This window comes from Felis catus, chromosome B4 (genome assembly GCF_018350175.1).
Source record: "Felis catus isolate Fca126 chromosome B4, F.catus_Fca126_mat1.0, whole genome shotgun sequence".
Taxonomy (NCBI): Eukaryota; Metazoa; Chordata; class Mammalia; order Carnivora; family Felidae; genus Felis; species Felis catus.
Genome location: NC_058374.1, coordinates 40,139,434 through 40,166,374, shown reverse-complemented (window position 1 = coordinate 40,166,374; position 26,941 = coordinate 40,139,434). Strand labels below are relative to the sequence as shown.

The 26,941-nt window shown below is 47.5% G+C and overlaps 1 protein-coding gene and 1 long non-coding RNA gene across 6 annotated transcripts in view; one reads left to right on the top strand and one right to left on the bottom strand.

The window, feature by feature from the left end:
• KCNA6 (potassium voltage-gated channel subfamily A member 6) overlaps positions 1-26,689 on the bottom strand; it is a 42,063-nt gene extending 15,374 nt beyond the window's left edge. For 3 of the 5 annotated variants that reach the window (XM_045061284.1, XM_023256704.2, XM_006933429.5), the window contains exon 1: positions 21,246-26,689. In XM_045061284.1, coding sequence (XP_044917219.1) covers positions 24,405-25,991 — 1,587 coding nt within the window. In that variant the 5' untranslated portion in view covers positions 25,992-26,689 and the 3' untranslated portion in view covers positions 21,246-24,404. Of the gene's footprint in view, positions 1-6,254; positions 6,442-21,245 lie in introns of all 5 variants that reach the window. The other 2 variants (XM_019834391.3, XM_003988291.6) reach the window with 2 other exon arrangements.
• LOC111561317 lies at positions 4,287-8,923 on the top strand. Its single transcript, XR_002743761.2, has 3 exons — positions 4,287-4,658; positions 6,807-6,900; positions 8,815-8,923. It is a non-coding gene; the product is annotated as an uncharacterized LOC111561317 (long non-coding RNA).
• Positions 26,690-26,941: the final 252 nt, after the last annotated feature.

Here is a 26,941-nt window from a genome sequence, read left to right as displayed (position 1 = left end):
CACTGCTTACAGGTCTGAGTAGAATTTCATTGGTATAAATACCCTAAGGAGAAGAGTTGCCAGGCATCCTGTATATACAGGATATGTCCCGTATTTAATGATTTTCGTCCTGCTTCCTCTATTGGCTTTTCTCCCCCTAAATGCCCTATGTTCAGCATTTTTCAATAAATTAAGCTGTTGGGGGTTTTATCAAATTTATCTAGGCATGGGCATTTTTATTTGCGAAATTTGGTGGCCCTACTGAGGAGTCGTTTAACTCCTACACCCTTCCATGTTTCACGTTGCTTTACAGTAGTTTTGCCAACTGAAGCCCAATTGTAGCTGACGTTATAGGAGTTAATAAATTTTCTTTTTCGATTAAGAAGATTTGAGCCAGATTTCTAGTCTCTTATAACCAAAAGAATGCTAACTGAACCCAATTAATTGTAGAACCACCAACACCTAAGCTCTATGGCCTAATTATAGTAATAGCTACATTTTACATTCATCACTAGGTGTGTTCAGGACATTTTAATTTTTTTTATGTTTATTTATTTATTTATTTATTTATTTTGAGAGAGAGAGGCAGAGAAAGAGGGAGAGACACAGAATCCAGAGTAGGCTCCAGGCTCCGAGCTGTTAACACAGAGCCCGACGCGGGGCTCGAATTCACAGTGAGATCATGACCTGAGCCAAAGTTGTATGATTAACCCACTGAACCACCCCAGCACCCCAGGACATTTTCAATATGGTATCTTGGGGTGCCTGGGTGGCTCAGTCAGTTGGGCGTCTGACTTTGGCTCAGGTCATGATCTCACAGCTCATGAGTTCAAGCCCTGCATCAGGCTCTGTGCTGACAGCTCGGAGCCTGGAGCCTGCTTCAGATTCTGTCTCTCCCTATCTCTGCCCCTCCCTCGCTCAAGCTCTGTCTCTGTCTCTCTCAAAAATAAATATTTAAAAAATTTAAAAATAAAATAAAATAAAATAAATATGGTATCTCATGAATAAACCCACCCATCCTTTGAGATAGACATTATTTTCTCTATTTCAGAGATGAAAAAACTCAGCCTCCATGAGGTTAAATAATTCACCCCAAATTGCACAGTTAGGCTCATGGAACCAGTATACCAAGACACCAAGCCCATGTTCTGTCACTGCACCATACTACCTTCCAATCTAGACTTAGAATTCTCAATTCTGATTTCACACCACAGAGAGAATTCTCCCAGTGGGCTTAGGTTCACTACTGGTTGAAGTAAATAACCACTGGAAAGCTTAACTTCCCACTCTGATTTGAAGCCAAGCATATAAAAAGTGCCGGAACAGAGCCTCAGTTTATAGCGCATGCAGAAATCCCTCACTACAGTCTTCTCTAATTTCCAAGCAAGGCTTATGATCTGAAAGCAAGTTTTTGGCTCACTTGAGTACTGTCAAGTTAATCAAGGTCAGTTCCATTGTTGAAATTAACCAAACAACTGCAAATTTTCCACTGTTTATGGACACTGCCTAAAACCATGTAGGCTGGACATGTTCTATGTATAAAGGCAGACCTGAGACAGAGGAATCACTAGATATCTAACAAATCACTTCAGTTTTCTACAAATACATAAAAATAAATAAAATGGCTCCTGCATATTTACCTGTGACATGACATTTTATGTGCAATTCATCCTGTTTTTGTTACTTTCATAGTAACTCTGTGAAATATACCTCTCAAGAAACTGAGGTACAGCAGAGAGGTGATGTCCTTTGTGCAAAGTCAGGCAGCAGGTCAACAGCAAACAGATAAGACCCCAAACAAACACATGAACAAAAATAGCAAGTATCTACTATATCCAGGTGTTTCTGTGGCTCTTTTTGCAAGAGAAAGATGCCAGAGCTTAGATAAATTGACACTAAAATATGATGAGGAACATGTCCATGGCTTCAAGTAAGGAATTCCTGAAGCCACACACGGAGTCCTTGCTTTAGACTTTATGATTATAGAATTATCAATGTTTTTGACAAATAGGTTGATCTAGAAACAAACCAAAACTCTTTTCCTGGTGGCCTCTGCCCCTCCAGGCTTCCATAGGAGCCCCTGTTCCCACTTTTGCTGCCCAGGAAAGCAGTAGCATTGTGCCATTCATGCAGGGAGGCCGCCAATGAATAATGTAGGTGCCCTCCTTGGAGGGCAGACAGTGAGGGCAGCATCCTGGACCTCTGATGGCTTTTCAAGTGAAGCCCAAATGAATGTAATAATGAAGGTCCAAGTGACTCTGAAAAGTGAGGAATGCCTGTTTGTCAAACATCTCCCCTTGACTATTTCCTGGCAGCCCTAAATATTTTACGATGGAAGCTCCAGGAACAAAAGAGATGCTGTTCCTTACCACCGCCTCCCAGCAGGCTGAGGGGGAGCTTCTCAGGCTCCTGGAGAGGGTCAAGGGAAGACCAGCATGGCCTGAAGAGATGGAATTTGTGACATTGTCCCCTGAGGTCAGAGAGATGATGACAACCATGCCCATTCCACTTCTGCTGCTTGCTTTCCCAATGTGTGTGTGCATTTTCCACTAGTGAGAAACCCTCAGAGGACAATTTTCTGGAGCCTGGTGCAGCAAAACGCCAAATACAAAGGCTCTTTTCAAATCCACCTCTGAATTGCAGAGCCCAGACTCAGCCCGTCCATCCACAAGCTCCTGCCACATGCTCAGTACGTGACTATAATCGCTTCTACCCAGATTCCTATAGGAGCCTTCCACTGTAGCACATTGAAGGCTGTGCCTTGAAAGAGGTTTGCCCCCTCACACTCACCCCACCCACAGACAGAGGATTTAAAAACAGCAATGAAACTGGCCAAAAAGTCCTACTGCTTTTTATTTTGTATCTGTCAAGCTGTCCCGCCTAGAGTGGACCTGGGTCACCACCCCTAGTCTCTTTCCCACTACTGCCCCACTTCAGCCAAAGAGATCCCTCCAAAATGGGACCTGAGCCTGTTGTACCTCTGTTTTAAAACTCTTACGTTCTTCCCTTCATTGCCTTTAGAATGAATCCAATTTCTAGCAGCGTCATGGCTCTTCACAGTCAGTCTGAGTCTGACCTATTTTCAAGCTTTGCCTGTGCACTCTTATGCCATGTGTCCCAAGCTTGCAGTTCCTTGAACACATCATCCCTTTCTCAGGGTCTGTGCCTCTGTTCACATCATTCCTTCTATTGAGAATGTTCTCTTTGATCCTGAAAACTCCAACTCCTCTTACGAGGCTGGCTGACATGTCCACTTTCTGGACACCTTTCCCAGGAAGAATTCGTTACCCTTCCTCCCTTATCCAGAGCACCTGCTACATGAATCTACTGTAGCAATTTTGTAGTTTTCCCCACATGGCCTCCAATGAAGGCTAAATTCCTAATCCCAATGGTAGAGCCCAACCATTTGTTGCTGGAGCCTGCTTTGGATTCTGTGTCTCCCTCTCTCTCTGTCCCTTCCCTGCTCACACTCTCTCTCTCAAAAATATATAAACATTTAAAAAAAAGACAGCTCTGGAATGAAGTAGCCATAACAGCCATAACAGCCCTGTAGCCTTGGCTCAATCACATGATTTCTCTCTTTTTTTTTTATTTATAAAATAAGAAAGTCAATTTATATGATAGATCAGACCCCTTCCAGTTCCCATGGTTGGAGGTTTTCCATCTCTTCCATAGAGAAGCTAGCCTAGACTGATCTCCCTTTACTGACAGTTTCTAGGAATGAGGATAAGGTTGGTTCAGATCCAAACCTCCTCCATTCCGCCGTGTCAAGGGTCCAAGAATATTGACTTAGCTGTTGAAGCCTCGGCCTTGTGGGTGACAATGGGGCAGATAAAGGGGCAACTGTAAAGGACTCTTCAACCTTCTCATAACCATTCAATCTGATGATGTCCAACCAGAACAGTAATGATTCACCAAGCCAGTCGTTCCCAACCATGGGAAACTTCACCACTGCTTCCCTTGGTTTGAAAAAGGAAAGCTTGTTCATCCCATGTCTTCTCCCTTTCTTCCAAATCCTCTGGTGGGGCAGAAAATCCATATAGGGCTGTTGTCTAAGAGGAGGGGGCCAGCCCTGTTAGCAGAGAATGTGCCTTTCCCGAAAATCAGTCCTAAGGGATCAAATGTCATTGAGGACATCGATTGACCTTCCACACCAACCCCTTAAATCAGCTAACAACCAGCAGTGGGCAGGCCCTGACAGAGGGAAACACAAGCAAGATTGCTGCAGGAATCTGAGGGGCGGAGGCTTCACCTCAGTCACAAGGCTGCTGAATAGGTTAGGCAAAGGGAACCAGGCAGGGCATTTACACCCGCATTGCTGTTAAGACAAAACCCCGCCTTCTCCCCGCCCCCGCAGCCAGCATCCCTGGTACTGAGGCTGCAGGATCCTGACACAGAGAGCCTGCAGTCGCTGGGAGCCGCTCCAGGACACAGCCTGTGCGAGGGAAAAGGTTTGAACAAGAGGAGGAAGAGTAAAGGGCAGCCAGAGTCTTTGGTTTGAGTCCGGAGAGTTTGAGCAAATAGTTGGTTGCTGGGTGGAGGACAGTGGAGGGGCAGTTACCTGGCTATGTTTTCTCTCCCTGCTCTACCTTGAGCTCCGATCAGCCAGATGTCCAGAGTGGGGACTCACCACTGCAAGGGCCTCTGGCCCTCAGAGCAGCCTCACAGGAAGGACTCAGGTGGGCTTTAAGGCTGTTGGGGTGGGGGATGGAAGGGTGGGTAGGTGCAGGGTAGAGAAGCTTTGGGGGTGAATGCGAGAATTCAGGATGGCAGGTGCCATCTGGGGAGAAGGGAATGCATCCCCGAGGCACCTGATTGTGAATGTGGCTTCCCAGAACCTGCCAGCTACATGGGAGGCTGAGGTCAGACTGCTGTGGGTGACATGCACTGTCCAGGTCCCCAGGCTTCTGTTTCTCGGAGCCATTATCCAACGCTTTAGCGGGACGAAGCTTGGGAGGGGAAGAAAACATAGCTGTACATTTCACATGGAGGCTTTGTGAAAAGGAAGAGCGGCTGCAGTAGAAGGGATGTGGGTGAGAATGAACAGAAAGAGCCTCCCCAGCATCCACACTAGGTGAGAAGGCTGATGGAAGCTAAGAAAACTTGGTCCTGGAAGATCTTCAGGAGAGGGGAAGCTGCCCCCTCCTGGAGGGCCTGGCAGGACTGGCCTGGGCTGGGCAGAGAGCAGCTGCTGCTGACTGAGGGAGAAGCTGTGCACACTTGGGCAACTCAGTCACCGTCTCCGGGCCAAGGACAGGCATACAAATGCCTGCCCTACTGACTGTAGTGCATTGTTATGCTGCTCACTTGTGAAAGCCATCTGTAAAGTATGAAGTGCACTTCAATGGAAAGATGTAAAATTATTCTTGCCAGAATTTCTTAAACTAGCAGTTCCCAACTCCAGATACACACTACAGTCTCTTGAGAAGCTTTTTAAAAATGCTGCACTTAGGGGCACCTGGGTGGCTCAGTTGGTTGAATGTCCAACTTTGGCTTGAGTCATGATCTCATGGTTCGTGAGTTTGAGCCCTGCAAGGGCTCACTGCTGTCAGCTGGGAGCCTAGAGCCTGCTTCAGATTCTGTCTCCCTCTGTCTCTCTGTCCCTCCCCTGCTTGTATGTGTGCGCGCTCTCTCGCTCTCTCAAAAATAATAAATAATCCTTTTTCAAAAATGTTGCACCTGGACCCCATCCTAGATCAATTATTCAAACTGGGGGTGGGGAGGGGCAAGACAGCAGAGGGGACTGGAAGTGGTATTTTTTTAAGTTTATTTATTTTGAAAGAGAGAGAGAGAGAGAGAGAGAGAGAGAATGAGCAGGGGTGGGGTAAAGGGAGAGAGAGAGAGAGAGAGAGAGAGAGAGAGAGAGAGAGAGTCCTGAGCAGGCTCCACACTGTCAGCACAGAGCCTGACTCAAACTCACGAACTGTGAGATCCATGATTTGAGTGGAAACCAAGAGTCTGACACTTAACTGACTGAGCCACCCAGGCACCCCCAGGAAGTGGTACTTTTTTTTTTATAAAATCTTCTCTGGGGTTCTGATGTCCTGTGAAGTTTGAGCCCCACTACCCAAGATTTCCCAAACTTCCTGAAGGTAATTTCTTGGAGCACATGTTTTATAAAGGCAGACTCCCAGCTTCTCCCAGATCTACTCAGTCAGAATCCCAAGGAGGCCTGGCAATCTCTACGATGGGCAAGCAATAAAAGCAGCATGGATACGTCATTCCAGTGATGAGTCTGTCAACTATCTCCTTCCCTACAGAATGAAAAATCATACCCAGCGATGCTTTTACAATGCAGGCATAGCAGCTCGGAGAGGGGAAGTGTCCTTCAGATAGTATGTGCGAACATGTGCTTCTGGGATGGAGTTGTGCTAGACAGTCACATCCAATCTCGTCCCTGCTGCACTGAGGTGACAGTCCAATGACGAAATGACAAATTTCCCAGGCAAAGAGCCTGAGAACCTTAAGACAAAGAGGAAACCATGATGTTATCTGTAACTATAGCAGGGATTACCCGTGTTTTATTGTTTTGCCAATATATTGTTCAGGCTTTCTTGTTTCATGCTGTCTCTTCTGACTCTGTTCCATTCCAAAGATTATATAAGCACACACACACATACACACAAACTCACACCCACTCACACATAGAGACCCCAACCTCATCAGGCACTCAAATGGGCAGATGAAGAGGACTTAAGGAGCCAGCCAACTCTTACCAGGCAACCTTGTCATCTGGGCACATTGCTAGTGTAGAACAGAATAATGCAGCTAATGTTAGGAGGAAAGGTGGCCTAAGGATTGCTGGGTCTAGTACTTTTCTTTCACAGGGACATATGAGCACAGCCATTCAGACCAAGGACTGCGAGCCAGACTGCCTGGGTTGAAATCCTACCCTGCTACTCACCGGCTGTGCCACTTTGGGTAAGCCACCTCTCTGAAAGAGAGATATGCACAGGACTGCCATGGAGATTAAATGAGTTAGGACATGTAAAGCTCTTAGACACAGGCTTGGCAAATGATACGCTGGGCAAGTGCTGCTATAATTGTTGTTTATGCTGCTGCTTTATTACAGGTAAGGAAGCTGGGGTCTAGAACATGTTTTGCTCCATTTGTTCATGACTCTTGTAGGAATAAAACATAAGGAAATAATCATGAATGTGGATGGATATCCACACTAAAAATAGTCACTGTAGCATCATTTAGAAGAGAAACCTGAATGTCCAACAGTAGGGGGCTGGTTAACAAATATGGTGTATCTATATGATGTATTGCATGAGAATATTAGAGATATATGAGGGTTTTTTTTTTAGAGAGAGAAAGAGAGAGTGTGTGAGTTGGGGATTAGGGCGGTGGGAGAGAGGGAGAGAGTGGGGGAGAGAGAGAGAGACACAGAGAGAGGGAGGGAGGGAGAGAGAATCTTAAGCAGGGTCAATGCTCAGGGTGGAGTCCAATGTGGGGCTCAATCCTACAACCCTGGGATCATGACCTGAGCATAAATGAAGAGTCAGATGCTCAACTGACTGAGCCACCCAGGTGCCCCATATAGGAGGGTTTTTTTTAATGAAATAGAATATGACCTCTATAGAGATATAGATACAGAGACAGAGCTAATCTAGAAGAGAAACTGCAAACAGGCCAATACTGAATGTCTCTGGCTGTGGCATTTATGGGATCTTTTATTTTCTTCTTTACATGTTTCTGACTTGTATGCTTTTCCATAGTGAACAAAAAAGTCAGAAAATAAAATGTTTCAAGCAATTTGTGCAAGGCCAAACAGTGCATTAGGAGCCCACACAGGCTTTCTATCCCTGTCCAGGGTTCTGCTCCTTCATCTGGTGCACTAGCAATAGCAAGGGAACCTAAATGGAATGAACATGATAACCAAACACCAAAAAGCACCAAGACCAATGCAGCCATGCAAGACTGGGACCCAGCACAGCCATGCAGGACAGGGACCCGGCACAGGGGGAACCCTGGTCTGGTTGTGTAGCTCTAGCTCCCAAGGCTAAGCTGGTAGGGCAGAGCTGGGCACTTTCTATCCAACCAAGACCTTTCTATCCAGAGCCACTGCACAGCACAGTGGGGCCAGCATATAATCCAGCACCTGCCCTTGGGGTCACTACCACTTTCCCAGAAATGACAAAGTCAGCTTCTACTTTGTCTAAGATACCAAAGAATTGTACCAACTTTTCTTTCCCTTGTCTTCTCTACAGGCTCCTTTGGTAAATGGGGAGCCAGAGACCCAGAGAATACTAGTTAGCACCCCTGCTGGTCTTCATTTCCCCCCTGCTTCTCCTTAATATAGAAGTGCCTTTGCATGCCCAACATTTTTCCAATCATAATGCCAAGATACTTGACACAGCCAAAACCGAGGAATGTTTATTTTGCAACTTTGAAATAAAAAAGATCTGGAAGCACTTAATAACTAAAAGCTCATCGAAGAAAAATAGGAAGGCAGGAAGGAAAGAAGGAAGGAAGGAGGAAAAGCAGAGGGAAGAGATTTATCCCATTCGACATTACATAAAAATTAGCATATCTCTTCTTAAAGTCTGCCGTAACCTGCTCAGTATATTTGTAAGTGGTAAGTTCTGAAATCTGTCTGTAAAATAAGAGGATGGAGTGGGTGAACCCTGAAATTCATTGAGTCTAGATACAGTTGAAATTTAGTAACTCCGGCTCTCTTTTTAAAAGATCATTCCCGTGGCAAAAGTCAAACAATAAAGTTTGCCAAGTTATCAAGGGGACCAGCTGTACATTTAATGAATAAGATAGATGCCCACAGAATTTTCAAGCAAAGACTCAAAAATTGTCTAATCCAACTATCTCATGTTACAGATAAAGACACTGGACGAGAGAATAATACTAATAGCTGCCATGTGCTGAGTGCCCGACAGGCGACTTGCTCAGGGTCACACAGCGGGTCAGTGACAGACCCAGAACTGGATGCAATGTCCACCTTCTCCACAGTCCACTTGTTCAAACTTTCAGCAGATTTAAAGATTTAAAGATGAAAGAAATAACTGGCTAGCAAGCACTTCTCACAGCCCACAATGTCCAGAAAAGGAATAACGGGTACAAAGGTAACAACAGGTCAAGAGCACCTACATCCTCTCTCCTTTTACCTCTAAACACAGAAAGGAATCAACCCATGGAGGAAGGACTGTAGTCCTGGGCCAGGTGGTGGAGGAGTAGACAGTGAGCATTAGACCTTTCCTGGAATGAATAGAGTCAAAGGTAAGAGCCCTTGGTGGCACCTAGCAGGTGCCCAGAGGACTGAAGTCCCAGCACTGGAGGAACGGGGTCCAACTGGAGGCACCAGCACCTGAAGCACCTTGGGAGAATACCTTGAAAAAAATATTTAGGGAAACAGGAAAAAAGACTGAGGAGCCTGGGTTCTTAGAGCTCACTGCTAGCATTTTTTTTTTTTGAGTCTTGTTCAGATTGTGAATAAGATATTTTAAATATGATCATTAGCAGAGGCATGCTTGAATGTTTTATGAAAAGTTCTAGTTTAAGTTAGAAAAGCATTTGTAAATAGAGACACACATTATAATCTTCAGTTTTATTAACGATGTGCATAGAACTTGGGCTGTTACACCACAAGGCAATGCCATCAGTAAGCTATCAATCTGGAGAAGTGCATCTCAAGTGTGGACATTTGCAGCAAATAGAACAGAAACTCTAAATTGAACCAATAAGACCAAATTTTACAGTTATTCTTCTCAAAGTCTCCTATTTAAGAAGGTTGGAAGGTCAGCAAAGGGGAGGTATCTTCTCTCACATGGTTCAGAGCCCTATCAAAACATTGATTCTGTATGTATCTGCATGACTCAAAAGGAGTATGGAGAACTTTCAGAAGGTTGACAAGAGGCCACAAAATGGTCCATTCAAGAAATCCTTTAAGGGCTGAAGTTCCATGGACTGAAATTCATAAGGAGTTTCAGATGTCTTCGAGTTTCTCAAAATTTATTCCTTGGATTACAATTTTTGTAGGATGTGAATAGAAGTTCCCCCCAGAAAGGGGGTGGAGATACTACAGTAAAAATAATTTGAACAACACTGGTTTAACAGATGAAATAGTTTTATTCACTGCAGGATTTCTCCGGGCCTTTAATCTTACAATCCCATGTATTGTGTATCTCCAAGAAGCAGGTACATAGTAGCTGGGGACTATTTTTCCATGGGAATGCTGTGGAGGACTAATACTCTGCATATCACATTTGAGGAACTCTGGCATAAGGAGTTATTCTAGGTAATATGGTCAGTTGAGTATCCATCTCGGTACAAAATAGTGGGAAGGAAGTTTAAAGTACAGCAGCACATGTGTAACTGAGATAGGAGAAAAACAACCCTACAACATCCCTGGAAGTCTCTCTCCCTCCCATCCCCTGATTGTGGGGGGGTTTCAGAATAGGCCTGGGATAATGAGGGACTTTTCCTAATGCAGGACAGAGTAATGGATTCTTTGACTTTTGGAAGCCACTGCCTGCTCAGTTTTTGTATGTCATCTTGTCTTAGTCTCTACTTATACATCACTGAGTTCAGCTGACTTCCTTGCAAATTAAATGCATTCCTGAAATGTTGTATGTAAAGAAAGACATTATCCATAAATCAAGTCATATTTTCCACTGGCTTGTGTTATAATTCTGAAGAAGGTCAACCCCAAATGCATCATGAAAGGCACATTTATGGGCCTGTTCAGCACTCGAGGAAATCTTCCTGGGTTCTTGTGCAGTCTCCTTTCAGCTCATTCTTTCACTCAAGGCGAGCCCAAAAGTCAGGCAAGTGAGTAGCTGAACCACATGATCTTTCTACATTCAGTTATTTGATGTCCCAGTTAATTCCTAAGTGTGTTGGAAATTCTCACTGCTTCCCAGGATTTTGCTTATTTTTTTTTTTTTTTAGAAAGAAAGAGAGGGGAGCCTGGGTGGCGCAGTCGGTTAAGCGTCCGACTTCAGCCAGGTCACGATCTCGCGGTCCGGGAGTTCGAGCCCCGCGTCAGGCTCTGGGCTGATGGCTCAGAGCCTGGAGCCTGTTTCCGATTCTGTGTCCCCCTCTCTCTCTCTGCCCCTCCCCTGTTCATGCTCTGTCTCTCTCTGTCCTAAAAATAAATAAAAACGTTGAAAAAAAAATTAGAAAGAAAGAGAGAGAGAAAGGGTAGGGGAGAGAGAGAGAGAAAGAGAGAGAGAAAGAGAGAGAGAATCTCAAGCAGGCTCCATGCTGTCAGCACAGAGCCCAACACCAGGCTCAATCTCCCAAGCCACGAGAACATGATCTGAGCCAAAATCAAGAGTCGGACGCTCAACCAACTGAGCCACCCAGGCGTCCCTGCTTATATTCTTTCTAAAGGGATTATCAGAACCACTGAGTATTCTCTTCTCTGCCTTGTTTTAGCAGGGAAGCAGTGTTCTGTCTAAGGGGGTATTAAGCCTCTGTTACATGAGTCGCCTGTGTTACAACCAAGTATTGGATAATTACCTACCTGAATCATGGTCAGTGTTAGGTCAGGAAATCCAAATCTACAAAGTGACAGAAACTATTGCACATATATTTCCTGAAGACCTAGATTTACATGAGCTTTGAGTGGTTCTAATTACTTCTAAAGGTTGGGCAATTTTTAGAGGCCCTGCCTATGCCTCAGTAAGCATAGTGCTGAAGTGGGCCAAAGAGAAAGAGACCATGGAAAAAATAACCTACTTTTATTGAATGCATACTACACACCAGGACCTGCAATGCTCATTATTAGCATCATCTCCTTTAACCCCACTGGCCACCATGAGAGATGTTCTATCAATGGCCTGATTTTACAGAGGAGAGAACCATGGCTCAGATAGGTTCCCAGGCCACACAGTTACACAGACAGGGTGGCAGCCCTGGGTGCTGACTCCTGAGGTGACTGACATCATCACCTCTTCCCACATGGTTATAGAGAGACACAAGGGACTTAGGGCCACAGCCTCATTTCTCCCATCCTTTCTCAGCTGACACGGCTGTAGGTATGGGAGATACAATGCTATACACTTGGAAATTCATCATCTAGACAGTCAGAAATGCAGCAAGGAAATGAGAAAATTGTAACAGAGTTTGTTAGAGTTCCCACTTTTGAACATGTGTTTTGAAAAATATCCCCTAGTTCCTCCAGTGAATAAAAAAGCTCTCTCTCAAATCTGGTCCGAAATCCCCACCATTTCTAATACCACAGCATCCCCAGGCAGAATTACAGTTGTATGAAGTATGCCATAAACTAATTTAAGTGCATTTTTTTCTATAGACCATATATTTTCTTTTAAGTTTAGCTATATTCTGTGATGTTTTTTCTTTTTTTAAATATTTTTATTTATATTTGAGAGACAGAGGGAGAGACAAAAAGCATGAGTGAGGGAGGGACAGAGAGAAAGGGAGACATAATCCAAAGCAGGCTCCACGATCTGAACTGTCATCACAGAGCCTGATGCAGGGCTTGAACTCATGAACTGTGAGATCATGACCTGAGCTGTAGTCAGATGCTTAAGCGACTGAGCCACCAAGGTGCCTCAATTTCTTTTAAACGTGAAAGGGCCCCTGCCTAAAATCACCTCTGATAGGAAAGTGATTCTATTACTTTTACACACACACACACATATACACAGTCATGACAAAAACAACTTTTCAGAACATCTATTGGAAATGATGAGGCAGACAGGCATTATGATAGAAGGCCCTTGATGGATTTCCTTTAACCCACCTGATTTAATTTTTCCTGTGCTCCTAGAAAGGGCAGTATGGGAGGAGGGTGGTGGCAAGTTCATAGAATCCTTTTAAATTTGGGTCTTCAGAAGTGAAAGCTGTCCCCAGTAAGGCATGGCCAACATGAAATCTGCTTCACTCCTGGGACCCTAAGGATTTTGAGCTATCTCTAGCCGAAATTGCTACTGACACTCTCCACTTGAATTCTGGCCCTGAAACATTTTGATGAAATAAGAGGTAAAGCAAGGAAAAGAGGAGAACATTTCTTACCTCTCTCCCAATACAATAATGTTGGACATAGTTCCAACTCTATGGTCAGCTCACTTTGGGCCGATAAGCTCACAGACAGGAGAGTCTACCTAAGAGCTGAAACTGACAGAGAAGAGTCTAGGAAGGGAGGAAAGAAAGGATCTGGGGGTGACCATGGGCTTCACAATGTGGCACTAATGCAGAGCCCATGGCTGGTGGCCAACCATTACCCAGGAAAGCCAGATGAGCCCTGACTCGTAATGCTCAGTGCCAGCCAGCACGAACAGAGTGATGTTTCATTATCTGACATCACAGAAGTAGGCAGCTGGCTTCAAATCAGAAATACCAAAACACCGATGTTTGCCTTTTTGGGGTTGTGTGTGTGTGTGTTTTAATAATTGTAGATGGAAATCCTTAATTGCATCACATATCTCCTTGCCCACTTAATTGGACAGAGAACATAACTTAGCATGTTCTTGATTCCTGCAAGGTCCCTTCTCTCCAAGCAGCCACCCAATTCTGTCTCTCGTCTGGAGTCGTGACTGCCTCCTCCATAGGCTGCCAGCCCTCGCTTCGGCTTTCACTCTGTTCCCAATAACCACACCTACCCCCACTCCCTTCTAACAGTACACTGCGACTCAGTTCAATGAGATCATGCAGGAAGGCTTCAAGAGGGGTCATGCACCGGCATCCATGGGATCACCAGATGAAGTGGGCTGGGGGCGTAGTGCCCTTAGTAGAAATGCACACATAGGAAATGTTTCCCACCTAAAAGGAAAACAATGCCATGGGCACAACAAAAATTACAGATGGCCACTGGGCACTGGGTGGCACTCAGAGGGCACTGGACAAAAGAGAGCCCACTCCCCTTCTGAAGGGGCAGCTCACTCAGCTGGTGGAAGGCTGAAATGCAAGATCATCAAGACCAGACCTTTGACTTTTCAAAAGAAAACAAAAGTCAAAGTCTGCATGTGAAATCTCCCAATATTTATTGTATCTTTTCCCAGTTTTATTGAGATAAAATTGCATATCCAGTATTTCTTAACACTGAGTCATATGTGATCCACAAGTCACTGACTGAGGACCTATTATGAGGAACAACCTGCACAGTTTTAGGTTAGGTACTCTGGGATTGTTATTTGGAATTCTGCAAGGTTATAAAACCATCTACCAGAGGGTTGCAGGTGCAGAAAAAAAAATTAAGCATATAAAATGAAAACCAAACAAACCTCCAGAGAAGCTGAGGGCAACTACCAGGTCTGGAGTGTGGCTGAGTGTGTGTGTGGGCGGGGGTTGGTGAGAGCCTGGGTCCGCTACGCACACACATGTGTGGTGCTCCTGGGTGAATGTGACCCCTCCCCCGAAGCACAGAGAGCAGCAGTCTTACAAGAGACACAAACTCTTTTCCCCATTATGCCAGACTTCTCTCTCCTTCCAGCAATGCCAAATTGCCTTAAAGCAGCTGGGGAGCGCCTGTCTGATTTATGGCTCAGCCACTATGGCTTCTGGAAACTTTGTTCTTCCTGACACTAGTGATTTATAAAAGGCATCTGTAACCAACAGTGACTTCTCTTTCTCTCCCAGGACAACAAAGTACAGGGAAGGATCTAGAAGCAGATCTCTGTTTCCTAGGTCATCAGAAAATCGGCACTCCTGGGTAAGATGCTCAATTTTTGCGTGCCTTTTTTTCTGTTTTTTTATTTTTTTAAACTTTTTTTTTTCATTTTTGAGAGTAAGAGAGGCAGAGCATGAGTGGGGGAGGGGCAGAGAGAGTAGGAGACACAGACTCAGAAGCAGGCTCCAGGCTCTGAGCTGTCAGCACACAGCCCGACGCAGGGCTCAAACTCAGGAACCATGAGATCATGACCTGAGCTGAAGTCGGATGCTTAACCGACTGAGCCACCCAGGCGCCCCTCTTCTTTTCTCTTTAAAATACAGAAGTCTCCAATAACCTCCTGCTTTCCTGACTTCCAATTTGTGACAGTTTCCTGCAGCCCAGTCACTAAATTTAACATTAAAAGTATAGCCCTAAAAGGTTACATAGAGCCTCTTGGTAAGATTAAAAGCTCAGGGCCTGGCTGCCCAGGCCAGTGCCTATTTATGAGCCTGTCTTTGCCCCGTGTGAAAATACCTTTTGTACTTACTAGAGTAACAATTTTTAGTCATTCATTCCTTACAAATCCAGGAGCTGGTTATCTGATGAAGAATTTCTCTAGTTAGGCCAGCTGCCTCTGTACCTCGGAAAGTCAGGGAAGAGAGAGATGAAATTAAAAAGCACTTAATTCCACTTCCTATGGACAGCTGTGCTAAGGAGTTTGGTTGGGTGGGAAATGAATACAATTGGTTAAGTTTAATCCTTAGGTTTCCATTTTTCCATAGAAAAATATACCGGTGGTGGAGTTAGAAAATGTGAGTCCTAGACCCAGCTATACTCTGAACTGCCTGTGATCATAGGTTAATTGTTCCATTTGTCCGCATCAGCCTTCTCCTTCACAAAGAGGAGCATTTAGGGCCCCTCCTAGCACTCCTGTTCCCCCCCTGCGACCCTCAGTATTGTCGTTTCCAATGCTCTGGTGCTCCCGGGAAGGATTATCTACCTTGGCTGGAAAAAATATTACTGGTATATCCATTCTATTCTTACAAGATACATTCAGATTACATTCCTATATATTAAATCACATCTTAAGTGCAATTATTTAAACAGATTCTGCTGTGACTGCTTCAGGCAAAGAGCCTTCTGGATAAAATAGCTAGCTACCACGAGTCTATTTTTTATATCATATTTCATTTCAATGTTTGTTTCAGAGAACAGAACTGAAGTCAGCAGGGATCCTGCCTTTCTTTGAGAGTACAGGTGGTTTTAGCCCCACTCCCTGGTGGCTGTTCAGTGTCACTGGGGCCCCTTCAGCCGTGCTCCGCTGAGAGTTTATTTCCCACTAACCTCTTTAACGTGCCTCTTGTTCGAGCCTCCCAACAACTGTGTGAGGCAAGTGGAATTAGCTCTCTTATTTTGCAGATGACAAAACTGTAGAGGTTAAATGAGGTGCAGCTAATAATGGTGATTCAGAGGCAAGTTCTCTACCTCCAAAGGCAAGCAAGCCAAGAAGTCAGAATAGGGAGTGAGGAGGCAGTCCCATTGCTCTGCCCTGGGCCAGGTTCCCTGTGCAAGCTGGCGTGGCTGTGGGAGGGAGCACAGGGTGAGTGGAGCATTCTGGCCTCAGTCCAGGACCCCCAGAGAGAACTTCAGTGGAAGCAAATTCGGACTACAGGAGTAGGAGGGGCTAGCTTCTCCCCACTCTAAGACCTCCTGTCTCCTCCCCCTGAAAGGAGGAAAGGGAAGCTGGAGAACACCCTAGGAATGTTACAGGGTGTTACCACCTGCAAAGTGGTGGTGGGGGGGTGTACAGTCATGAAGATGGCTGGGGAAAAAGGGAGCTGCTGAAGACAGGACCGGGAGAGGTGGGATTGTGAGGGCCACTAGAACAGTACAAGAAAAGTGAGCTGCAGTCTGACTTATGTGTTCTGGCCTCAGGGCTAGCTGTGGGACCCTGCATTTGTCCCAAGGAGGAAGATGCAGAGGAAGTGTGTGAGGAAGGCTGTAATGGAGTTATTAAAATGTGGAGGGAGGAAAGCAGTGGTGACAATGAGGAGGGGTCTATAGAAAGAACAACAGGTTTTCCCTGCTATCCAAAAGTTTGCTTTACACCACTTTCCTTTTTTTTTTTTTTCTTTTTAACATATATACAGGTTTGCTTTTACTAAAGACCTATGCTGGTGCCTGATCTCACTATCCCAAAGAAATCTGAAGAGGATTTTTGCTTTTAAGAAATGGTAATTGCTTCTTTGCTTTACTTCATTTGGCTTATGAAAGCTTTCATAGGAATGCTCTATTTTTGGATAGCTGGGGAAACCTGTCCATCTTGACACCCACATATATATATTTGCATATATATAAAATCTGTATATATATATAGCTATATGAGATATATATATACACACACATATACATAGGACACCTTCTGGTTTTCCCTTAAAGAGACAAATTAGCATGTAAATAAAAGCCTGTATACACATTTAGGAGCTACAAATTCATTTTCTCTTCTTCTTGTTTAGTATTAATCAGACCTTCACCGAGTTCTGTAAATTACATCTCCCCTGAGGGTGATGGGTCACACATTAGTTGTGTGCCCTTGAACATGCCCTCTGAGCCTCAACTGTCTTACCTGCCAGAGGAAAACAATGCCTGGCCTACCTACCTCATTTGTTTGTTGTAGGATAATAGTAACAGCCAATCTTTGTAGAGTGTTCATATATTGTTACACGCTATGCTGTGTACCTATTATTACATATTACGTAGACATTACGTATATTATTAGCTCATTTAATCCTCAAAACAGCGCCATGAAATCGGTACTATTACTCTCCCTCCACTTTATGGGAAACTGAGGCACAGAGAAGTTTCAGAACTTGCTCCATGTCACCCAGCAGGCAAATGGCAGAGGTGGGATTTGAACCCAGAATACCTGGCTCCAGGATCCATGCTCCTAATCTTGTTGTTATAGGACATGATGTTTGAGAGCACTGAAGGCATTTTAAATGTTTTTTAAATGGATGGTGTCATCCTCATTCGTGTTAGGACCACTCCCATTGGAGAGGACCAAAGCTGAGGAAGCATTCACCAGGCCAGGATGGTGCCCCAGCCTCAGATCCACAGACCCCGATGGCCAGGAGCCCAGCTTCCTGGAGGAGAGGGGAGGAATGGCTTGTTCTCCTGGCCCCCTCCAGCCGCAAGACTATCTTCCTAGGTTCTTTTTCAAAGCAAAGTGTCTCTCCTGCCAAGGGCTGGTCTGTCTGTCTCCTGGAGACAGAGGTTGTCAAGCCCTGAGAGAACAGCAAGCATGTCAAAAATAGCAGCACCAGCAGACTGCGTGGCTGCGATTTCCTTTTGAAATGTTGGTTTTGCTCTCACCAAAGAGCCGGGGTCTGTCTGTGCTTCCTGCTGCCTGCAGCAGAAGCTGCTTATGGTGCCAAGATGTTTTCTAGGGGAAGGCAAAGACTGTCTGCTGAGGCCCATGACAGACTAAGGGAAAATCCCCTTCACAGTAACAATGATGAGGTCAGAGTTGTGTTTAAAAAAAAAAAAAATTGTTACAAACCTCACCAGGGCTAGGCCCTAAGTAGGTTAAGTGGTAGCCAAGATGAGACCAGTATTAATGATACTTGTGGCCCCTTTTGCTCTTTTGTTCTGGGAACTAGGGAGTCAGTTCCCTGTTTGTCCTTCCAAAGTGGTCACTAACAGATGACCACTCCCTCCTTGGGGTACCCAGGGGATTAGAAGCAGGGTGAAATCCTTTCTCTAGGGGTTCAGAGCAAAGGGACACGACATGACCATCTCCAATCCCACAGGGACTTCAAGCCCAGAACAGGAAGGTGGTTCACTGGGAGATACAGTAACATAAGAACTCAGAGCCCATCTGTCTTTTACTCCCAGTGGCCTGCATCTGGCAAGTTCCCTCTCTCACTAAAGCCCCAAGCCCTAGGCCATATTCTGCCAGAAGCTATCTGTGCAACCCGAGGCTGCCGGGTGTAAAGCAGAATGCAGAGAGGAAATCCTACGGTTTAAAGAATTAACAGATTTCTTTTCCTTCCCTAAGTGACCTTGACAAGCTAGGATCAGAACACACTTTGCTTCCCAGGGCAATAGCACACAGTCAAGCCTGATGAGGGCTGGCATGGAGGTTCCAGCCAGATTGTCCCAGGAGGACAGTATTCTCTGGGAATCTCTCTTGGCATTTGTGTAGAGATGCCGGGTGACAGGAATACTGCCAAGAGCAAGGGCTCAGCCAGTGCAGAGAAGGAATGATCGGCAACAGGACTGAGAGGTGTCCCACGAGAAGTGCCATGGGGAGGGAAGGACGGCACCCAGTGAGGGCCGCCGGGGAAGAGCAATGTCTGACAGACAGCCACAGAGAAGGGTGAGCTGATGGAAGGTGGTCACCACCCACTGCTGTGTCCAAACACCAACGACTGCGGGGACCCCACAGCGGCTGTAAAGGGTCAGGGAGGAGAGTGGAAAGGTTGCTGGCAGAATAAAACCTTGATTCCTGTACAATTTCTTAAGGAATCCTGAGTCTACAGGTGCAGAGACTAGGTGGGGGGTTTTGGTTTGTTTGTGGGGATTTTGAAGTTTTTGTTCTTTGTGTTTAGCCAGCAGAGTATGAACCCCTCGGGCAGGTTCACTGCCTTAGTCCTACGTAATGAATAATGTCCAACATACTTACCCTAGTCCAATATGTGCTAATCATGCCCTGCGCTTACCAAAAATGGCTTTGACCTTTTTTTTGCTCGGGCAAAAAGGAAAAAGCATGTAAATCCCACAATGATTTGATTGTCAAAATTAAAAAAAAAAAAAGGCAGTTCTTGGCACCACACTTGAGTAGAAAGAAGCAAACTGCATGAAAGCTCTAAAGTGTCCCCAAGTGGCAGAAGAAAAAATTTGTCATTTCATCCTGGATATTTAAGCTGGTCCATCTTTAGAGATGCTAACTTTCTAGATTTAAGAAACCAAACCATTCTCCCAGCCAAGGTGTGAAACTCCCAGGTTATCAACCTCATGCCACTTTACCCCGACCCACAATCCAATGACTTTTTTTGGTTAATTTATAGAGTTATACAGCTATCACCATAATCCTGTTTTAGAAAACATCCATTACCCTCCAAAAAGCCCCCTATGTCCTGATGCAGCGGGACTGCCTATAGCCTACCTCCTCCAGCACACACAGCTCCCCTTACAAACCGGGTAGAGAATTTTAATCCATCTTGGCAAGGAGCGTCCTGTGCACCTCGCACCCCTGGGATATGCGCCGTTGCTTTGTTCTGCCTTCAGTATGCAAGACAGACAGCTGGACGCTATGGGGACCTTCAAGAATTAGGTCAGTATGATGACCACTCCTGCATTAAGGTGTTTTGAGGCTAATTCCACTCTTATGCCTTCGTCCTAAATCCTCATTTTTGCATTTAGCCTACTGTTTCTACTGTGTTTTTTTTATTTTTTTTAATGTTTATTTATTTTTGAGAGACAGAGAGAGACAGAGGATGAGTGGAGGAGGGGCAGAGAGAGGAGGAGACACAGAATCCAAAGCAGGCTCCGGTCTCTGAGCTATCAGCACAGAGCCTGACATGGGGCTCGAACTCACAAACTATGAAGTCATGACCTGAGCTAAAGTCGGATGCTTAAATGACTGAGCCACGCAGGCACCCCTTTTTCTTTTTTTTTTTTCTTTTTTTTTTATGATTTTTTTTAAATTTTTTTTTTCAACATTTATTTATTTTTGGGACAGAGAGAGACAGAGCATGAACGGGGGAGGGGCAGAGAGAGAGGGAGACACAGAATCGGAAACAGGCTCCAGGCTCTGAGCCATCAGCCCAGAGCCTGACGCGGGGCTCGAACTCACGGACCACGAGATCGTGACCTGGCTGAAGTCGGACGCTTAACCGACTGCGCCACCCAGGCGCCCCTTTTTGTCTTTTTTAAAATGTGTACTGTTCTTTGTTTTGAACCTTTCTATAAGCTTCTTAAGGTTGAGGGACTTGGAGGTTCTCTCTCTCTCTCTCTCTCCCTTCCCCCCCCCCCTTTTTTTCTTTCTCTTTTTATTTTGGAAGATACAGGAAAGTTCTGCAGAAACATTTTTCTAAACCCAGCACAATCTCATCTTGCTCTGTAAGTTCAGGACTTGAACACACAGGGGCCAGCCTGTCAGGAAATGATGGTACACTGAGGTGGCAGGAAAGGCTGGGGGGCATCCTTCAGCTGGAGAACAGACTCCTTATCAAACACCCCAGATCACTGCTGTCCTAGAGTTCAAGGTGTGATCTCAACAGAAATGCCACAGCTGCCCAGCCACTAAAAAGGTGGAGACAAGGAGAGAGATAGAAAGACACATATAGAAGGAAGAAGAGATTAAAACAGCAGAAGGGCAAATGCCAGAGAGACGTGACAAGAAAGGGGGGGAAAAAACAGAGAAAATGAGAGTAACTAGAAGGAAGGGGAGGTGCAGAGAAGAGGAGGTGACTAGAAAGAGTTGGGGAGACAGCAGTGAGAGAGCAGAAACCAAGGAAGGACACTGAAGTCCATGCAGTCACAAAGCATACACAGAAGGAGAGGGAGGTGGCCGCTGAGGAACGGGAAATCAAAGCCCTGAGTCTCCAGAATGCAGGTGCTCGCCTCCCCCAGTTCCGATCTGACCCGGAGCTCTGAGCCAGGAACCAAGTTCCCCAACAGTAGAACCTACCTCAGATGCAAAGGCGGCCAGCTGTCCCACTCTCTCCTTGGGGATGATCAGGGCAGGAGGACTATTCCACATCTCCGCCGTGCCTGCCAGATCCAGGAAGGCATTTGGGAGCTCCTGCCGGCTCGAGTCAGGTGTAACGAAGGACTGACCCCTGCCTTTGCCGGCAGCTGTGACATCGCCACCCCAGCCATCTGGGAAGCACGGGGTGCATATTCTCTTGATTATTGGGGCACAGAATCCACATAAAGAGGCTCAGAGTCATAGAGGGATCACTTGGCAAAATCCTTCACAGAAACTAGGTCAGGTCACAGCCTCTCTGTGTTTCTTCGATGTCTTAAGGAGAGCCACCTATGAGACTGCTAGGAACGGAGCTAGATTATTCCCTGGGAGGAAGAAGTGGCATTTCTCTCCGTCTCTCTCGGACTTGGGAGGAGCCTCTCTCTGAGGAGACGGGACCTCCAGGATACTGTTACGGACCATAACTGTCAGGACTCTTGGCAAGGCCCAGCCTGGCCGCCTCTTGAGGAGCGTGTCCCCTCCAAGTCTCCCCTTGTCATTTTGAAAGAGATAATACTGACATTGGTTTAACTGGCAGTTGCTTAGCATTCAGATTTCTGAAGAATCAGGGGTGAGATGAGGCAGTTTCGATGACTGGGTGGTAAGGCCAGGAAGAAAGGTCCAGGGAGGAAGTTTGGGGGAGCTGTATGTATCCCCCTCATTTTCCAAAGGTCACACATCCTGCCGGTCATTACCAGCCCCTAAACCACTATGTAGGAGGTGTTCTCATTTCGGAAACTGGGAATTTGTAGCCTCCCATTCTCACCTGCTGCCCAAATCAGAAGATAGAGAGAACAGTCTGGAAGGTTGCTATGGCAACCAGAGTCCCTGGAGAGCCCAGCTCTCCACAAACCCTTTACTTTCAGGCATGCTCTGACTTGAAAAGGAAATGTTTCATTAGGGATGGTGATGAGGATGATCACATACACACATATAGAGATACATGCATACATGTTCCAACATTTACCCTCACTGGAAGCATCCCTATTGCCTCTGTAGTGGGCCCTTCTCCTTTCCCCAAATAGCCAGAAGCAACTGAAGGAATTTGGAAAACTGGAACTTTATGGCCTCAGAGCAGATTACTGAGTCATGAACTCCTCTTATCTGTATTTCAGGCTTGGAGAAGCCAAACTCCCAATCAAGGCGGCCTCTGGCCCTGGAAGGATCCCACCGAACCTGTCTAAAGAGCATCCTCCTTGCTGAAGGGTAAGAAGAGAGACTGAAGCCCAGTTCAAGAGGTTAAGGAGGGATTTAAGGAGCTAATAGCCCAGTGTGGCCTACTCTTGGGCTTTGAATCCAAGGCAGCAACTCTGCGGGGAGCTTTTGACTCTGGGAGACACGGAAGGAAACAGGCTAATGAACTAAAAAATCAATACCCTTATTAAAATTCACACATTTGCATAGCATCATCCCCAGCTTCCCAGTACATCGACATTCCCCATGAGGTAGGGAGGGGAAGACATTAATGTTCCCATTTAATGGGTGGGGAAACTGAGGCACAAAGAGGAACTGTGTTACCCTGTAAAGCTGTGGCAAAATCCAGATTTAGATCTGGCACTCACAGGAGCCACAGTGTCTCTCAAGAAAACCCTCAAAAGGCCATCCCTCATAAGTTGCTCTTTGAGAAATTTTTTTTTTAAATCCTCATCAAAGAGTCTTAAAGCATAGATACAAAATTAAAAACATGTTAACAGTCCTTTCGGTTTCTGAACTGCACCCAGAAGAGCTCAGAACAGTACATCACAGTTTTTCAAGGCAACAAACAAATGACAATGTTACCAGGAGAGAAATGAGGGGAAGTCGGGGGTGGGGGGTGAAGGCAGCAGTTTCAGGCTGGAAGAGGATGACTTAGTCCCGGTGGTAACATTACCTTACCAGTTAGAGCAGGTCAGCTGCAGCTTCAAGGGGCAGACCAGGTAAATGTTTGCTTGACTCAGCAAAAAAAACCTCTAACGGTGAGGCTGTCAACAAAGGAATGATGTTTCTTCCTTACTCTAAACCTATTTCATTGCACATAAAATGGGAAGAAACCCACGCTAGCATCCAATGTGTGCTTTTACCTGTCTGCAGATGTAAGCTGGAGTTTGCTTTGGAAAACCTTCAACTGCAATCTTAAGTCAAATTCCCAGGAAGAAGGAGGGTGGGGTGCTGGAGAGGGTTGGGGGGCAAGCAAAGAAGACAAACTTGCCATCTGCAACAAGGCTCCTCTTTGCACGCCTCCCAGATGACAGTGGCTGCTTAACTGATACTAACTCTGTAGATACTCCGTCAAGCTAGTTGCCATTTCTCCTGGCTCTGTGGTTCCCTCTTTCCAGTTCCTCTGCACAGGAAGGCACTTGCACAAAAAGAGTATTTGGCTCTGAGAAGGAACCTTCCTGGAAGCTAGACAGTCGGGGAGGGAAAGACTGAATGCAGACCAAATGCCGATGTCCACCGTGCCAGGACACCTGGAAGAATCCATTGGCCCCTTTGGTCTGGGACTGACTCTCATGGCCTCCAAATGGCCAAGTTTAACTGTAGTTTCTCTAATTCCTTCCAAGATTCAAGATGAATGACATATCTGGAGGCTGTGCAGCTAAAGGCTTTACCAAGGGTCCTCTGAAGGATGACTAGCAGGTGTCACAGGCACGGGAATAAAACAGAAAGATGAACACTGTTTCTGTCCTCCAGCTTCTGCTAGTTACCACCTAGCCAGAAGCTGACAGGTGCATGCCCCAAAGCAAAGGACGCTAAGGAGAGAAATAGGACCCAGGTATGCTTGGTTTCCATCCGGTTGACATCTTTGTTCCTAGAGAATTCCAAGCCCCAGACATGAAAATTTACAGTCACGAGGGAAGGTCAGACGGAAATCTCATCCACATGACAGAAGATGGGCATGAATGGGTGGCACCGTTAGAATTTCAAAAATGTCACTTAGATGGATGAACCTTGAATGCTGCGGAAATCAAGCAACAAGGCTGACAGTCCAGGTATCAGGACTGAGTGCAGGGGAGGGAGTCAGGAAGTCGGCTGGAGGTCGAGTGAAGGGAGTGGAGAATGAGAAGGAAGCCTGAGACTGTTTGCTCAGTGTCGTCCTTCTCATTGATGCCCTTCCTGCATCAGTCAAACCTCAGTGAGCATCCTTTTCTCTGCATATGCCCGATGCGGAGGGGGAAGGTAGCTGGGTCTCCGTTCCCGAGTGGTCTCAGAGAACTCAGGCTTGCCAAGTCCACTGTCAGCTGCCTTCAGGTCTGGTGCAGGCTGCCCACAAGTGACATGGGTATACTGGCCTTGCTCCTCCTGCTCCGTCTCCCGGTGGTAGAAGTAGTTGAAGTTGGAGACAATGACCGGCACAGGCAGGGCGATGGTGAGGACCCCAGCGATGGCACACAGCGAGCCCACGATCTTGCCCCCGACCGTCATGGGGTACATGTCTCCGTAGCCTACCGTGGTCATTGTAACCACTGCCCACCAGAAGGCATCCGGGATGCTGGGAAAGAGTGAATCATCATCATCAGCCTCTGCGAAGTAGACGGCACTGGAGAAGAGGATGACCCCGATGAAGAGGAAGAAGATGAGCAGACCCAGCTCCCGCATGGAGGCCTGCAAGGTCTTGCCCAGGATCTGCAGCCCCTTGGAGTGGCGGGACAGCTTGAAGATGCGGAACACCCGGACCAGGCGGATCACCCTGAGGATGGCCAGGGACATGGCCTGCTGCCCATTCTGGCCACCCCCTCCACTGGCTGACTGCTGCTCCTGCTGCTGCACCAGCTCAGTGCCCAGGGTGATGAAGTAGGGGAAGATGGCCACCAAGTCAATGATGTTCATGATGTTGCGGAAGAAGGCTGGCTTGCTAGGGCAGGCAGAAAAGCGAACCAGGAGCTCAAAAGTGAACCAAACTATGCACAAGGTCTCCACCAGAAAGAAGGGGTCAGTAAAGAAAGAGCCCCCAAGAGTACTGAGTGAGGATGAGCCCCCTGCCATCATTCCCCCCGGCGGGACGCCAGGATGAAAAGTGTAGGAATCATCTTCATCTTCCTCTTCCTCCTGACTACCCCTGGAGATTGGGGAGTCTCTGCTCACACCATTGCTTCCACCTCGACCATCTGCACGGAACTGGGGCAAGGTCTCCAGGCAAAAGATGACGATGGAGATGAGGATGACCAACACGGAGACGATGGCGATGCCTCTGGCGGGGCCCGAGCTCTCAGGGTACTCGAAGAGCAGCCACACCTGGCGCTGGAAGGGCTGGGAGGGCAGTGGCTTCTCGTCCTCGCCACCTTCTGGCAGGCAGCCCTCGTCCTCCCGGAAGGCCGCCAGGGCTTCATCCCCCAGTTGGTAGAAGCGGATCTCCTCCAAGAAGATGTCCAGGGGCACGTTGACCGGCCTCCGCAGGCGGCCCCCGGACTGGTAGTAGTAGAGGATGGCGTCGAAGCTCGGCCGGTTGCGATCAAAGAAGTACTCGTTCCTCAGGGGGTCGAAGAAGCGGACTCGGCGACCAGGGTCTCCCAGCAGCGTGTCGGGGAACAGCGACAGGGTGCGCAGTTGGGTCTCGAAGCGCAGCCCGGAGATATTGATCACCAGCCGCTCGCTACTACAGCAGCCCCCGCCCCCGCCGGCCTCCGGGAAGTCTCCCGCGTCCTGTTGCTCCCCCTCCGGCCCACGGACCTCCCCCGGCGCCGCCAGCGTGAGGGATTTCTCCGACCTCATGTCCCCTCCGCGGTGCGCTCCCCGCCACTAGGACGGCGCCCACGACACCACCTCTGGAGCGCGGCACCTCTTCCCGGCTCTCAGAGCGGCGCTCTCCGTTTAGGGTGGGGCTCGCGCTCCTCCGAGCTCTAGATCTGGCCTGGCCGCTGGGTCCGAGAGCTCCGAAACCCCGGTCCCTGCAAGGCTGGGTCTGGGGAGGGGGCCCGGACGCAGAGGGTTTAGCTCCGCGCCTCCAAGACAGCCGCGCCTGGGATACAGCTACAGCCTACTGGGATACCTGGAACAGCAAACTGGCGCGCGTGAAACCGGCTGCCCGAGAAGACGCGTGGCTTCGCCCCCCGCGGTGCCTGAGCCCGGGCTCTGGGACGCGGGGGTCCGCCCTCCGGACGGGTTAGCTCTTCCCAGCTCCCACTGCGCTCTCCAGCCGTTCGAGCCCCCCGGCTGCCGCTGGGAGCGAAGCGCCAGATGCGCCTCCCTCCGGCTCGGCAAAGACTCCTGGCGGGGCTCGGCCTCCGCCCTGCGTGCACCGCGGACTCCCGTCTGGCCAAGGTCGCCGTTCCCGCCGCCACAGCCGCCACCTCCTCCCTGTGAGTCGCGCCTCAGGCCTCGGAGAGGGCCCTGCGGCTGCCCCGGCGCCGGGGCGCGGGGACCCACCTCCCCACCGCTCAAGCCTTCCCTGCAGCCGCGGCAGCTGCAGCGGCTCGGCTCTCCGCTCTGCCCTTCCTTCCCAACACTCACTCTCCAAGTGACGTGGCAGGCCCCGCCTGCTGCCCCCTCCCACCCCACTCTCACATCACACCCCTCGCCCAGCCAGGGGCTGCGGCGAGCCAGGGCTCTGTGGAAATAGACACACACTTGCCTCACCAGTAATCTTTCCCGCGCACGCCTGGCACGCCTCTCCCTTGCATTCACAATCGCGGCCCCCCCTAACCAAGCACCAGCATCCTAAT